The 16,442-nt window shown below is 48.9% G+C and overlaps 2 protein-coding genes across 2 annotated transcripts; one reads left to right on the top strand and one right to left on the bottom strand.

The window, feature by feature from the left end:
* The first annotated feature begins 310 nt into the window (after positions 1–310).
* Positions 311–5,445, top strand: LOC120952855 (uncharacterized). The gene is made up of 4 exons (XM_040372397.2): positions 311–884; positions 961–4,202; positions 4,293–4,520; positions 4,600–5,445. Exons 1-4 carry the CDS (start codon positions 599–601, stop codon positions 4,678–4,680), a joined length of 3,837 nt encoding a protein of 1,278 aa, XP_040228331.2. The 5' UTR covers positions 311–598; the 3' UTR covers positions 4,681–5,445.
* Positions 5,446–6,626: 1,181 nt separating this feature from the next.
* Positions 6,627–15,287, bottom strand: LOC120952853 (ankyrin repeat domain-containing protein 50). The gene is made up of 7 exons (XM_040372393.2): positions 11,036–15,287; positions 9,574–10,927; positions 9,187–9,492; positions 8,802–9,109; positions 8,523–8,715; positions 8,127–8,439; positions 6,627–8,043 (listed from the first exon to the last, which is right to left on the bottom strand). Exons 1-7 carry the CDS (start codon positions 15,197–15,199, stop codon positions 7,854–7,856), a joined length of 6,828 nt encoding a protein of 2,275 aa, XP_040228327.2. The 5' UTR covers positions 15,200–15,287; the 3' UTR covers positions 6,627–7,853.
* Between the last annotated feature and the right edge of the window lie 1,155 nt (positions 15,288–16,442).

Raw genomic sequence — 16,442 nt, 5'->3', positions numbered from 1 at the left:
CGTTTTTCACACCTAGATGTCGCTTTGGAGGTGTGATCCACAGCATATGCAATCCGCCGTACATGTGATATCCTGAATGTATGCAATTTTACAGCTCTTTGTTTGATCATAGTATTTCATGCTAAATTCACATAAACACAATAGAAAGAGAGCAAAAACATATTTTGAATGAAAATGCTACATTGTAAAAAATGAAACAAGAATAATTAATAAACTCCGCAGACATTCGCATCATCCGTCACTTTAGTTTAAAATTTTCACCACAAATCGACACGTTTCGCCCAGTGTCTATACCAGTAAGCTGTCAAATGTGTGCCATTAAACAACGTCACAGTTCACAAATGCTGCGCAGCGGCGTCATACGCGGAGTTATCGAAAGAATAGCAGTTTAACGTGAAATTGCGCTTTATTTTTGATATATTTTATTTATACAACTTTAAACAACTTCCAACAGTTACGTGTGGTGTGTTATACGCGTTTTTTTCGCCAGTGGTACCGTAAAATCAGGAAACGCTTACCCAAGCTTCGGCTTGGTAGGAGAAGTTGTACGTGTGTGTGTGTGTATTGTTGTTTTTTGTTCAGTTAACTCGTATTCAAAATGCCACCAACTGTGGCCACCAACAGCTCTATCGTTAATCGTGACTATTCGACGCATGTAAATAATATCTCGACGTGTGCAATACGACGGTCGTCAGCAGCTGATGCTGGTACGTTAGCAGCAACGATAACAACACGCCGATCGCAGAAAAATTTGACCCAGAAGAATGCTGCTGGCCGTAAGACTACAAACGATCTTCGGCATAAGCTAATTGACTGCAAAGTGGTTTTACAAAATATATTTGCACAAAATGTCTCGTCGAAAGAAATTTCCCAAAATGAGAAAGGTTAGTTTATTTACCGCATTAGCTCTCATAGCCGTAATACCCACAAATATTTACCACTTACGGTTTCCCATTTTAGATAGCAGCAGTGTCATCCATATCGACATTTCAGCAAACAACGAAGATGATAACACCACAGACCCAGTGCAAGAGCAGCAGAAAATTGCCGCAGAACGAATCAGCAACGTTACTCGGCGAACAAAACCACGACGAACGAAGACAAATGAAAACCCAAACAACTCGGTCGAAAAGCAGCGTCACACCATCAGCGTCGTTCCGGACGATCATTCTTCGATCATACATCTTGACGAATCCAGTGTCAGCACGAAACGCTCGAGAAATAAGCGCAACACACAAAGTATTGCCGAAATACCGGATCTAAAAGAAACGGGAAAACAAATACAAACAGACTCCAACGATGATGATGTCATCGTACAAGCGCTACAAGACACTGCCGTCCCAGAGAAACGACGCACTGCAAGACGCGTATCGTTTCAAACGATTGCGGACAGTGGCAAAAGTAACGTAACTTCCCGCTTACCATCGAAGCGGAAACCTGGCAGCATTATACCTTCACACGAATCCGGTGTTTCTCCACCAAAACGAGCTCCCGATACTCAACCCTCGATTCTAGAACATTCGTCTCAGGCAGTATCTTCCGCGAACAATGAGAAAGAGGTTCTTACTGTGAATGTTAAGGACAATGTCTGCACTGGAATAGGAGGACTGCTGGATAAAATAGACAAACACGTGTTTAAATCTCTCATCATTTCTATCAAACGCATTGTGCCGGTACTGCCAGAGGCAGAATTGAAACGGCTCAAGTATCCCGAGCCTGACTCGACGCAAGAAACAACAGTTTCACAGCACTCTTCCTCCAGCAGAGCAACCGAACTGCAAGGCAACAACAATGTGACGGAAAAACAACGAACCTTAGAGTGGCAAAAATCAAGTGTAGAAAAACCTCAAATTGTTGTCACATCTCCAATTATTGAAGTGCCAGAATCACCAACTCCCGCACCGGAGAGCAAATTGCTAAATGTTTCGAATCTCGCTCCACCAAACACGGCAAAACCACAAGCCGATACTTTTAAAAAGCCACATTCAGCCAAAATTCCACCTGCAGCAAAACCACAATCCAATACAATTAAAAACCCACATCCAGCTAAACTTCCACCATTGCCACTTTTGATAGAGGAGGAGAACGATGACGTGTACGAATTTCTGTCGTCCTCTCAACAGAGCGATTCTACCACATCAAGTAAACCCGCTCGAAAAACGAAACAAAAGAAGGAGAAGAAACGAGCTGGCCAAACGGCGAAGAAGAACCTGAAAACTGCAACGACAAAACCTAAGGCAAAGTCACAAAAATCAGGCAATGTTTTTGGCTTCGATAAAAAAGCCCTAACGAAGGTGATCAAAAACATAGGCGGTGGACCGGTGAAGCAGCCAGCCAAGACTGATTATAAGATTAACATGGAAATTCCCAAAACACCACCCGTCGTAGCTCCGCCTCCGCCGGGACCGCCGACAGTACATACGCTGTCAGACAATTTGGAGCTTCATTTTGACGACCATCCACCGCTAGAAGCTTCGCGAATCCTTAATCCTGCGGTGCAACGCCTAAAACCGGTCCGATCACAAGGGCCCCTCACGTCTACGCCCGCACAAAAATCAGGCCTCGCCAATAGCCCCAGCGTAGCATCAATCTCGTGCAATCCGGCATCACCCTGGCGCTTGCAGGAGGATATGATCGTTCCCCGTACCAGCTACATGCACAGGACGAAAGAGATGCTTCCATCGTACGAAAGTATTGCCAGCGAAAACAACAACGTTCCTGTTGGTCCTGCAAAGCATTTCATCACCGAGCGCCGTAAATCTCCATGCGCTGAAACGACGGTGCAAACTGTCGCGGAATTTCCGACAGAAGCAAATCTGCCCGAACCATCAGCAATCAGCGATAAGGACATTCGCGAGATCGAACAAATGTACAAAGAGCTGAAGGCGACGAGCGAGATGAGCGCTAAATTGATCACAGCTATGCGAAGGTGCAAGACGAAGGGAGCCACGCCGCAGCAGGATCAAAATATGCGGCAAGCTTGCACGAAGTTGAAAAAATGGTACGAGCGTTCGATGCACGCATTCAACCATTCGATGCGCATCATTGGCAGTATTCAGCGCATGAATAACGGCGTCACGGAGCAGCGGCCGACAGCGTGTCCGTCTCCGTTGTTGTCCCAGGAGCAGCAACGAACGGTGGAAAATTTCAACCTCAGCACCGGTCAGTTCCGCTCCATGATAGAGGACCTACAGTTGGCTATGAATGATTCCGACATCGAAAACCGTCCTCCACCGGCATCTCTCCCCTCCTCCACCTCCTCGAGTGGTGTGACGAAAGTACCGGCTGCACTGGCCGAAGCAAAAAGCTCGATCGGAGTTTTACAGTCAAAATGTCCCAAAGATGTGATCGTGTTGCCCGAACGAGGCACTACAGCTAATCGGAATCCGCTGATGCCGTTGAATGTATTGCCACTACCACAGCGTGACAGTCCCTTAATGTCTCCGCTAGCCAAGAAGCTACCTGCCGCCGCCGAGGGGGAAGCGACAACCCCAAATCTCATCCGGCGCGAGCTTCAGTATGACAAGGAGAACGATGGATCCGTTGCATTCACTGAGACACAATCGAATCAACGACACTCTAACGATGTCCCGCAAACTAAATCCCTTGCTCCGTCCGTCGGCAGTGTGGTAGAGATATTCGACGAAACGACGGATAATGCTTCCGTCAACCCGGACAATGACGCCCACAGCAACGAAAACGACGAGCGTGCTCCGCATGCGGAAAACTGTACGCGGGATTACTTCGGATTCAACGAGGAGGACGATGAGGTGGTGGAAAACTCGGTTACCCAGGTTACGCTGCCGATGCCCCTGAACATCTCGAATGAAACGCTTCACCATCGACTGCACAATGTGAAACAGTTGCTTCCCAAGCGACCCATTTTCCGACGGCAGCCAAAACAGCTGCAAACCCGCTCCAGCGGTCCTACCCGGTTTCCGACGAAAAGCCTACGCGTGTTCAGCAGTCCCACGAAACGGCCCCATACACTGCGCGAGTTTGTTGCCTCTACACCACGCCCTGGTGGTGGTGTAACTTCAACGGAACAGGCAGCAGGACCATCAGCAGCTACGAAGCCGTTTGTCATCGATGCGCCGGATGTATCAGTGATCGAACCAAACTGCGAGAACGTGGAGCGAAACGTGGATCCCGATGTGGTGCTTTTCGACACACCGGACCGACCGGCATGGCTAAACAATTCGGTAAGTGTGAACAAACGCTGGTCAGCGGTGGGTGTGATACATACATTTGGCTTCATTATTGTTCCTTTTCTTTTTATCTACTTCCTCAAGGCTCATCAAAAAACATATGCGCGGGTACCAAAACTTCGAAAGAAGAAGAAAAACATCTATCTAGCTAATCTGGGGCTTGATGATGACGACGATGAGGAAGAGGAGGAAGACCCGGCTGGCTCGGATGATGGCCAAGAGCTCAGCTCAGATTCGGAAACGGACGAAGCGAAGCGAAAGAAGAACAAAAAACAGCGCAAAGCTAAACGAAAACCAGTCCCAGTAGAACAGGTAATATATTTAATTAGTAAAAAAAATGAAAAAAGGGACCTGTGGCAACATACTAAATCTGTATGCTTTTTTTCAACAGACAAAGGATTTCAAAGAGTTTGTCGACAACTTTAACAGCATGTGCGAAGAGGTCGAACGGTACGAGCTGATTGTTGAGTAGCGATCGATCTAATCGTATCGGAGCCGAAAACAACACAACGACGACACAAGCTGCTGGAAACGGCCACACGCGCACACCGTAAAGAAGAAAATGTTTTGTTTGCCACTTCTATTTTGCTAAGCGATTATGTTTCAATTTTAGTTTTGTTTTTCGTACTTTAGTTTGCATTAATTCGTGGAAGGAATATATATTTATAAATCCTTATTTACTTCTGTTCACAAGTTAACGTCATTTACTTGTCTGTCCTCGAAGGATATGGTTTGGTCGTACCATCAATCTAAACGATTTCTATAGTTTGTTCTAGTTTTACGCATTCTTTTTCATGACACGAACTATATTCATTCACGTTTTGAAATCAACAATGAAATTCTTTTTTTAATATTCTTTTGGAGTGTAAAACATCAATGCAAAGTGAACAATATTAGCGAGACATACAAACACTGCTACTTACCGCGAACAGCTGGGGTACCGGTTCGGAACAGGCGGTTCGGATTCATCATCCCAAAACATGCCTTACGCAACATTTCTACTTTAATTTTGTTTCTTTATTTCTTTTGCACTACGTTCTCTCTGCGTTAGAGCTGGTCACTGTCAATCATATTGAAATGAAAAGGAATTTTTCTCACGGGATTTTCTTCACTCCTATATCTTGTGTTGCTTTCGGGGGAAGTTTTTCGTGCTTGTAATTGTCTTTTTCGTAACTGATTTCACTATCTGCAACGGAGACACATCGAAACCAATAAATAATAATACATGCTACAGATATGAACTAATAAACGAAACGGAAATACTATCAATTCTATCCGAACTGTTGAGAGATGAGTTAAACTGTTACAAAAGAAAAACAAAATCACACATTTTCATTGTTCCGTGGGATCAAATCGTTGACGCCGCCGTCAGAAAGCCCGTAAACTAACGTATCCTTGCATCCTTGAGTGGCAACGATGAGAGGGGACCATCATCATCGAACGCAATTTTTCAGAGTCATTAGAGGGAAAAGAGGTTAATTATGAATATGTGGAACGGGCGGAGATGCAACTCAGTTTACATTAGATTACAAATTAAAAATCGACTAGAATCCATAAGTTTACGCATGTTCCTCCAGGACTATGCCTAAGCTGATGACACACGAACACACACACACACATAAAATAATATTGAACACAAACATTTCATTTCCTCAACAAAACAAGTAGCATTCTCCTCCTATTGTTCTCCCGTTTACAATGCTTTCTGTCTTGAAATATGGCCTTTTCCAAGTGGTTTTGTTGAGACAGCATATTGTACAAAAATGCTTAAATGAATCGATTCAACCGACTCATTGCCGATTGTTTCTTAAACATTTTGCTTCAAATGGGCTGGCGATGGGGAAGGATATTATATGGTAGGAAGTATGGTTGTGCTACACGTCACGGTACCCAAAATAAACACGTATCTCTTGTTAATGCTTCTTTTCTTACAGTCTAAGTTAGAGGTGAGTGCTGTTTATCAACTGGTTGAATTTCAGGTTAATTGATTTGTGAGTAGTGATCTTTCCACACAAAACGGGTCTGCCTCATGCGCGACAACGCCAAAACTAAGAGGTTCCTTTTGCGACGTGTAAAAGATTGAACGACGAAGGAATCTTGCATTGATCGGCATTTTCCATTCCATTTCATCCAGATTTTATATATTTCTTTGTTTCACAAGTTTGTTTTTGTTTTTTTATATCTCTTCCTATATCATGCAGTTGCTCAACAACCCTAGTAAGTAATATGTTTGCTGTGTGAGTGTCACGAAAATATGTCATTCTACCGATTTCCTTTCCCAGCTAAAGTGCTAATTTAATTGGTGATTTCAAATAATGCCAACCAATAAGAGAAACATTTAAATAATTCCATCCTATCGCACTTTACAAAGGCCATTGTATTGTTAGCTTCCCTGACGCGTTCAGTTAAAGTTAAACGAAAAAGCTGGAAATGGCAAAACACAACCCACTAAATTGGACAATAGGTGTATAAAAGGTACAAAAATAGATTGTCATGGCGGCTGGTACTAAATAATTTCCTACTACGGGTTGGGGCTAAGCTAAACCGATAAGCGCGACACAAAAATTGGTATGAAAATAGTATGCTACTTAAAACGAGCGTACATTGTACATACTTTGTAACTACTACCCAAATGTAATCAGTCCAAAACGCAATACGCACACCACCCATTACTGTTTGCCATGGCTTATTAAATTGGTATAAAAATAGATCTCATGTAAGAAAAGTCAAAATACTGGTACAAGAATATCGCACTCTGCGAAGCAAGAAACTAACTTAGAAAACCAGGAAAAGTTCTATCCATATTCCATCATCCCGAGAAGCGATAAGACACAGTGTCGTAAAGTTTTCAAACGATGCTCAATGTGTGTTTGTTTGTGTGTATGTGTGTACGTTTTCGCCCGGTTCATAATTTATGATTTATGATATTACTTTTAATATATTCCCCGCTGAGCAACTGGACTAACATCTACGTGTGATGTTTAGTAAATAGTTCGGTCAAGTCAGACCGACACAGTACGAAATCTTTGATGCGGGTTGTTCATTGCTTCCCTATGCTACTTGCTATGTTCCCGCCCCGCGTTCGCCGCTCTACTACAACCGGTGATAAACTCTTACATTAAGTGTCGCGTGCTCTCCATTGCTACGGGTGTACGTAAATGCAGAACACACTCTTTGTTTAATAATAAATGCCACACTATCATCACATACTGATCCAATCTACTACTTAGGCTGCCGCCAGTCACACATTCTCCACCACACATTGGATACAGCGCATCTCGCTCATGCCACGATCCTTAGCCACAGATGCATGATCGGTCGTCTGAATCGTTATAATAATTAAAAATTTCACTGAACATTCGGTGCGCACTCTTAAATACTACGTGCCAGGGGGGGAGGACGAAAGAGTATCATATGTATAAACATTCCAACGCCGCGCAACAACACCGTTTCCATTCCACCGCCACGTGTGGACCACATGCTATAATAACACACATTGCTTTGTTTTTACCACGTTTTCGGGGGATCCGATCTGAATGTAGCTGCTACCCACTGCTGCCCACCTGTTGCACACTTCCCCAGCACACGCTGTTAGGTAGGTAGGTCAATTTTACATCCCTGTTTGACTTGCGCCAGTTCAGCCAATTACATCTGGCTCTCTTTGCGCCACTGGAACGTGCCCGATTTCACCCCAATACTGGATGAACCTTGGTTATTTCCACTACTCGATAGCATGTTGTTTGTGCGGCGAATAAGCTGCGCCGCGGAATCTATACGATTGCGTATCAAACGCATCGCCGGATTGGTTGCAATTCCGCTGCGTTTGGATGATTTTCTGCAAAAAATATAAAAAAAAAAACACATTTCACTAAATTGCATTCAATACACGCGCGTCTTGGCATCGGTGCCGATACCTACCCTCCACCTCCGGCACCACCGCTCGCTCCCTGTAGTTGACCGCTCTCCTTCTGATTGTTGCCGAGAATGATACGCATGTGCGTATCTCGGGCAAAGTGGTTATCGTGCGGGTTCATAATCGTACTGTTGTTCGAAAGGCTGATGTTCATCTCTTCAAACTGCTTGCCGAGCAGGGCCAGCGACGACGGTGGCTGATTTTGTCCCGGCGAGCTAATTTCACTGCTCGGCGAATGCGGTGGCGTCGCGTACAGTGGCGACATACATCCCAGATCGAACAGATCGGCATCGTTCGGATTGATGCGAATGTTTGACGCTATCGGGAAGGGAATGTGGCAAAAGATTAGTCACACACCGGCTCACAAAATGGTAAAAAAATATCCATTCCTCGTCACTTACCTATATTTGCTTGGTACTCCTCGACATTCGGCAGTACCTGGGAATGTTTTTTGTTCGAAAACTTCGCCACCGAGGACGAAGACGTTTGCTGCTGATGGTGCGGTTGGTGCTGTTGCTGTACGATGTGATGCGATTTCGAGTTGTGATGGCGCGAATGTTTCTGAAGTTGCTGCGTAAACGACATCGGCGCTTGCTGGAAGTGACACACAAGCAAAACACGATGTGAATTAAGCTACCGTAGGCGGTTGCTAATGACAATCAGGACAGTTAGTTACTAACCTCATTACTGCTACCGGTGGATTGACTAGAGATGACACTTTTACGCTTCTGCAGACTGCTCGTGTCCGAGTGCATCGTGTTTTCGTAGAAATTGTTGTTCTGTGTCGTAGAGCTGGTGGTGTTGGAGTTAGTCGACGATACGTTAACCATCGCCGGACCACCACCGCCACCGGCCGGCATCAGCAGGTTCGGATTGTTCGGATAGCCCGACGACGGCGAAGGATTGTGTATGGAGCTGCACGGAGGTAATTCATCCGGCGATTTCAAGTTCAGATGGGGATGCATCATCTTGCCACAATCCAAATCATCTGGAAAAAACAGGAACAAGTAAACAAATTTCCGGGTATAAGATTCTATGTTTAGGTAAAACCCCTTTCTAACTTACTTTTGGTGAAGTTTTCGAGAATTCGTAGCACATTGTTACGGTTCGACTTAGCCGCCAGCTTGATCGGCGTTCGTCCGCAGTGATCCGACTTGTACGGATTGGCACCGTACTTCAGCAAGTAGCTGACGCACTTTTCGTGTCCTTCCTGTGCAGAAATGCCCAGCGCCGTTGCGCCCTGTTTGCAGGCATGATCCGGAACGGCACCGTAGTACAGCAAAAGCTGCATCACTTCGTGGTTGCCTTGCCACGCACAGGAATGCAACGGTGTTCTAGATTCCAAATCCATCGCATTAACATCAGCGTTACCTACAGCGAAAAAAGCGCACATATTTGTGTGAAACAGTCCCACATCAGACCGTCAAATTCCTCCCCCCGCGCCATCCTTACCGAGTGTTATCAGCAGCTTCACCATCTCGGCGTGACCTTGCCAAGCGGACACGTGCAGTGCCGTTCGTCCCTCGCTATCCGGAATGTTTACGTCCGCGTTCGAATATTCCAGCAAGAACTTGACCGCCTTCAGCTTGTTCTCCAGTGCCAGAATGTACAGTGTGGTACGCGAATCGGCATCCTTCGAGTTGATATCACAACCAAACTTCAGCAGCGTTTGAATACACTCAAAGTGTTCCTCCAAGCACGCTAAACGGAACGCCGTCTTCCCATCGTGCGCGCGCTGGTCGATGCACGGTCGATGAATGTTCAGGATTGCCTCCATCACGGCATTGTGGCCTTCCTGGGCAGCGAGATGAAGCGCCGCCTTGCCCTCATTGTCACACTCATCGATCTTGGCGCCTGATTCGAGCAGCTGCACGCAGATATCGGCGTACCCTTCGAAGGCCGCATAGTGCAACGGTGTCCAGCCTGCATTGTCACGATGCGTCTCGTCCAAGCCTCGATCCAGCAGCTGTCGCACCGTCTCCAGATTGCCCTGTGCCGCCGCTACGCTCAGCACCGTACGGCCCTCCGAATCCATACAATCGATGCCGCAGCCCCAGAACAGTAGCAGCTTGACCACATTCGCGTGGCCCGAGGTACACGCGGCCCACAGCGGTGTCCTGCCCATGTTGTCGGCCATGTCCGGATCGGCTCCGTTCTCCAGCAGCAGCTCACAGATCTCGGCATTGCCTTCGAACGAGCTCACCAACAGCGGTGACATGCCTTCGTTGTCCGTCTGGTCCGTATTCGCGCCGTATTCTAGCAGCGTCGAGATTACCCTACTGTACCCCGAGCTGCCACACAGTGCAGCCACACACAGCGCATTCCTGCCGTCCAGATCCGTGTGATTCACGTCCGCCCCGTTCTCCAGCAGTATCTCCACGATGTCATAGTGGCCCATGTACGAAGCAGCGATCAGTGACGTACGTCCCTGCTTATCAATCGAGTTCACGTTTGCGCCGGCTTCTATCAGTATCTTAACGATGTCCTCGTTGCCGCTCCAGGCCGCCGCCCGCAGCGCCGTACGGCCTTCCTTGTCCGCCCGATCAATTGCACACACACCCGTTTCGATGAGCAGCTTCACCACCTCGGTGTGACCACCCCAGGAAGCGGACCGTAACGGTGTCCAGCCGTCACGGTCCGCATGGTTCACGTCAATCATTCGATACCGACCGGTGCCGTCGCGCAGCGGTTGTTTGTAGGTAAGCAGCAGCTTTACAATCTCCTGATGACCGTTCCTTGCCGCTATGTTGAGTGCCGTCTGTCCGTTGAGATCTTCAATTTCCAGATCGATTGGATCTTTGCAGGCCTGCAGTCCAGGGGGAGAAGAGAAAGAAGAAAAACAAAACAAATATTAACACACACACTCACAAGCCCATGTTTGCCGCCGCCTGACATTTTCTCGCTTTTAACCTACATTCAACGCTCTTTCCAGCAGCGTATGGTTTCCTTCGTTCGCCAGAATGTGAATCAGCGCTTTGCCCTTGTGCATCTCGCCCTCAAACATGTCGCACTGCACACCGCTACCGACGCGATCGTTCTGGATGTCCGATTTTGAATCGCCCAGTGCACTACTGCCACCATCACCACCACCGACACCGCCACTGGTAATTGATGGTCCTGCACTGTATCGATGGCGCGCAAGTTCTGCCGAAACACGACCCGCCCCACCGTCCCTGGCTAGCAGTGCGCCATCCAACATGCCACCACCACCACCACCACCACCGACAGCACCGGTACAGTCCAGCAGCTCCAGATTGATGGACTTTTGCAGCTCCTGCTGGCAGCTCTTCTCGCTCGAGATCAACAGTTCCGCCAGCTCCGAATCGATGTTCTGCGAGCGATCTGACAGCACGGGTGAATTGATCGCGGATGACTCGCACGACAGCGCGGTGTCTGCATTGTTGATGCCCGTCTCGATCAGCAGCTTCAGCACCTTACAGTCCGTCGGCAGGTTGGGCTTGAAGAAATCGTTCAAAAAGATCATAAAGTCATCGCCCAGCTGACCGTTGAGGAAACGATCCAGCATGTACTTGGTGCGTGCGGATAGATTGATGTCGTTCCGGCACTCGTCCTCGCACATCGCGCAGCAGTTGAGCAGGTTGGTGTAGAAGCAGTCGCTCAGGTTCGATTTCGTCTCGAGCAGGATCAGCAGCAGATCGAGATCCACATTTTTGCTCGTCAGATACTCGCCCGTCTTGATCAGATGGTACAGATACAGCCGCAGCTTGTTCGGACAGATCTCGTCCGCCACGACCGTGTAGTACATCGACACCATCACGTGCCCCTCGTTCAGATCGCACAGAAACTTTTTCGTGCTAAACTTCACATCGATCAGCCAGTCGCAGAACGAGTTGTGGAAGATCCGCACGGCACACGGGTTGAGCGGGCTGTACTCCACGATGTTGCGCATCAGCTCGAGCCGCCGCTCAAAGTCCTCCATCTCCAGCGTGTAGTTGTGCGTGCGGAGACAATTGTAGATGAAGTACTTATCCACGTAGCTGTTGCACACGAGCAGCACGTTCAGGATCGGGCGGATCTTGCTGTACTGCTTCTTGTTGAAGGACTTCTGGCATATGTACAGGTACAAACCGTTCAGCGTGCACGGTATCAGCTTTATCTCGCGGAAGGTGAAAAAGTTTTCCCTTATCCCGTTCAGCACTTTGTACAGATACAGCAGACACCCGTTCGACTTGATGTACAGCTGGTTGAGGCTCTCGATGATGTCTTTGGTAAGATTGATGCCCCGGAAGTCCGTGTTCAGCCGGTTGATGATGTACTGCTGCACGTCCTTCACCACGTGCGACTTGCGCAGATCGTCCAGCGTTAGCTTCTTGAACCCGGTGAACAGTTTGGTGATGTTTTTGTTCTGCTTTTTAGCCGTACACACCATGAACAGCCATTTCGGCATCAGGTGGATGTGGTTCGAGAGCAGTTCCGCTATATTGCGGCTCTTCGTCACCTGCTTGCCCTTCAGCGTCGATATGAGATTGCCGTCCTGGATGTAGTTCTCGTCGATCGAGTCAATCAGCAGCAGCAGCGCGTTTTTCGGCGGACACAGCTCCAGCAGTGGGAACAGTATCGCCTTCTTGAAGCAATCGTCCGGATTCTTCTCGATGCTGTCTACCGTGAGCGATTCAAAAATGTCCGGATTGCTGAGCAGCATCTCATAGTACCCGTCCGCTATTACCTGGCGACAGTTTTTTGACTTTGGCAGCGGAGGCGGTATGCTCGTCTCCATCGGCTTCGTCGTACGCATCGTGTGCTGCTTCTTCTCCTCCGAATCGTTCCGCGCCGCCGGTTGTTCTGGCGTAACCATCGGTTCTGACTGTTTCGCTTTCTCGCTTACGTCCGATTTTACAACCGCGTCCTCTTCTTCATCCTCCACCAGCTTAATATCACTCATATCGCCTTCGGCAATCGCTTCTCCACCACCCTCGAGGATAGTGTCATCCTGCTCCTCCTCCTCCGGGGTCGGTTTCGTACCCGGATGGTGCTCCAGCTGTTCCTGCTTACCGCTGCCGTCTTCCTTCGTTGGTGACATCTTTTTTGGACTGCGAATCGTACTGCCAATAGCGATTGGAATCTTGGACACCTTCGCCGGCCTGCCCGGACTCATCGTCGCTTTGTCCAGCTTTTCATCGTCGTTCGACTCTTCCGCTCCTGCATTGCCGGTCCCCGCTTTCGCCACTGCAGGCGGATGCGTTTTGTACGGATAATTCGGTTGCTCCCGGTCACGGCTTAAGCTTTCTACCGGTTCCGATTGCTGGCGCGATACTTTCTTGCGATTGGAGCAGAATTCGGCCACTCGCTCGTTAATTTTCATTTCCGTTCTAATCGCATCCTCCAACTCCTTATCGACGGCTTCGTTCGAACCGTCCGTCGCGTCCATTGTCGCAGGTTGATTAGAGCCGTGGCTTTCACCTGCCGGTTGGGGTAGCACCGGCTCCGCTTTAAGCTGTTGCTGATCCGCTTCCGGCAGACAATCGTTGCTAGTATTGACCGGCTGCAGTTCGTTCGCTTCCACGGATACTTCCGACAGGTTGATTAGCTCCGGTGGACCAACGCCACAGCTGCCTGTGCTGTTCACGTAGCTTGAATGGCTTAAAATTTGCAAAATCACGCTCCGAATGAACATACTCAAGCTGTGACACTCGGGATTCTGTGAGTTGACAAAGTAGCATGCCAGCAGCCGCCTGTTGAGCATTCCTTTCGTGCCTGACGTTCCCTCGATGATGTCGTTACAAATCGACGTTTTGCCCGACCCGTTTGAGCCCAGCACAAGGTAACCGAGCGAAGGCAGTCCATTCTCTCCACCCCGATGATGCCCCCCTCCATCCGTCGGTGGCACTCCGCTAGCTGCCACCGCTTGGCCGCTTCGGGCAAAATATCCTCCCGGTCCGGCTGGAGGTACAGACGAAGCGGAAGGTGTGGGTGCCCCTTCCATGGACTGGGTAACTCCTGCCCCGACCGTTGGTACCGGAGGCACCGGTTTCTTCGAGATCCGTTGCTCCAAACACATAGCAATCTTCTTCAGCACCCACTCGCGGTTCAGATGAGCGCTAATTATCGCCTCGCCGCTACCAGCGCCGCCTGCATTCGGATCGGTTAAGTTGTTGCTGCCACCACCGGCCTTCGATCCCCGTTCCGTGGTAAGTGCGGAAAGCGGTGGTGCCGACGGTTTGGGAACGACTGCCGCATCTCCCTCGTCGCCGCCCACCATCAACTGCGCACCCAGCAGATCGGCCTGCTGTTCGTTGTCCTCCTGGGATCGTTGCTCGGTCGCAGTGCTCGACCGTGTGCGGTTTAGCTTGGCCAGCATCTCGAGCTTTTCATTGCAGCGCGCCTCCAACTCGTTCAGCGATTCATTGATGTCGAGATCTAAGTTTTTGTCCTCTTCCTCGCCGGCCAGCGTCTTGTACCCACCAACGGCCGCCACTGCTAGTGCCGCCGATGAGTCGGGTTCGTCCCCGGCAGCATCCCCACCATCACCAGCCGGCTCTGGGTAGTGATGGTCAGCCGCCGCCCCATTGCTGCTGTTCACGTTGCGCTGCACCAGATCGGCAAAGTGTTCCTTTCGCGCGAGGTAGGAAAAGTTCGAACTTTGGTACGTTTTGTGAAGCTCGATTTTCTTGTGCATTTGGGACGTATCCTTCAGAAAGTCCCGTATCCGTCGATCCTCCAGCTCGGCATTGATGATCTTCGTGTCGCGCTCCGCTTCGCCGCTGAAGGTGCCAGTGTTGGCCGTGGTCGTGTTCTGCCGGCCACCACCGCCACCACCATTCCCATTCTGCATCGCTGGTGCATTATTTAGCACCTTTACCGGTCGTTCGGATTTTTTCAACGGCGTCGCATACAACATGTCCTTGCTGTTGAGGGCGAGATTATTTTGCACCTTGCCTTCGCCGTGTTCGTCACCCTCGGCAGTGTGTCGATTCCGACCTCCTGCTACTCCTCCTCCTCCTCCTCCCTCCATCATCACAGACGACACTCTGTTGCCGGTAGTTGACGTTCCGTTCCCGTTCCGCAATGCCTCATCGGTGTGACAGGGAAGATTTTCGTAAATATCATCAGAATTCATTCTTTTCCCCTGCTCCTGACCGTTCACCGTCTCCGTGCCTTTATGGTGAAGAATTTCCTTCCGAATATTATGCAAGCTGTAGCATCTTTTTGATCACTCAAACAGGATCTCTCTCAATTGCTCCGGTCGGTGGTTGCTATGGGGTTGTAATGGAGTGACGTAGTAGCACGCGATCAATGGTGTCGTCGTCCTTGCAACTTCACTGCGCGCCACTCCTTTTACCTACTACCTTCTTCTCAGTCTTCAGTTTCGAGCGTAATTAATTAGGCTCGCGATCGGTTTGTTGTGTCGTAAATTGTCGCGTACAAGCGAGTGCATTCTCGGTGCATTGTTTCATTGTATTGCTTTCACGTGCGCGCCTCAACGGCCAACGGATGGCTAGTGTTGCATTCGTCAATCTTATAAAAATACACAAGCATCATCCACCAATCGTTCACCTTTTGCTGGGTGATTGCAGCCTCCGCCCCGTAGCACTACGCTGACTGGTGTCAAAGCGTGATCGGACCCCGATTGCTGCTCCCCTCCCCTCCTTGTTACGCAAACACGGCTCTAGTATCCCAATTATTGCAGCAATGTTGGCGCGTTTGACACGACGAACCGCGACGACGGCGATTATCCGTTGGGCGAGACACACCGCACTAGCCTGACGCGGCCGCGCTCGACGATGGTTCCGATCCGTTGACACGGTTTGCACGATGCGTTCCGAATGCGTACTGCTGCGCTCCCAGCGCGTCTTAATGATGAGGGGACAGTCTAAAAATAGAGAGAGAGGCACACACACACAACAAATACAGAAACAGTCACCAACGAAATTAGTAGCGGTTCTAATATGGTTTTTGCAGCAGTTTCAGAAAGTTTTAAGGAGGACACGCTAGACAGGGGGCGTTCATCGACTAATCGGATGGCGGGAAAGCGTGCGTAGGAAACGGTCCCTGAGCCCAGTATCATCATCATCATCCACATACAAGCAACTGGCCACAGTGCACCATCATGTCGAAAATTTATGTTCTGTACGGCTCCGACGCCAACGCAGGGATGGGCAAATGCCCTACCGAGAAACCCTACTGCAGACAGCAGACAAGACAGACGAGAGCACTCCCAATCGAATAGCTCGTGCCACTCCTGATCCCCTTTCTGACATCGACCCCAAATCGAATGCAATCATATTTAACGTCGGAAATTGCGGAAAGCTCCACACGCATCAATAACAACATTACGCCATCAGCCAGAGGAAAATAGAATA

Source organism: Anopheles coluzzii, chromosome 2 (genome assembly GCF_943734685.1).
Source record: "Anopheles coluzzii chromosome 2, AcolN3, whole genome shotgun sequence".
Taxonomy (NCBI): Eukaryota; Metazoa; Arthropoda; class Insecta; order Diptera; family Culicidae; genus Anopheles; species Anopheles coluzzii.
The sequence above is the reverse complement of the archived record's forward strand: the minus strand, read 5'-3'. Positions and strand labels throughout refer to the sequence as shown.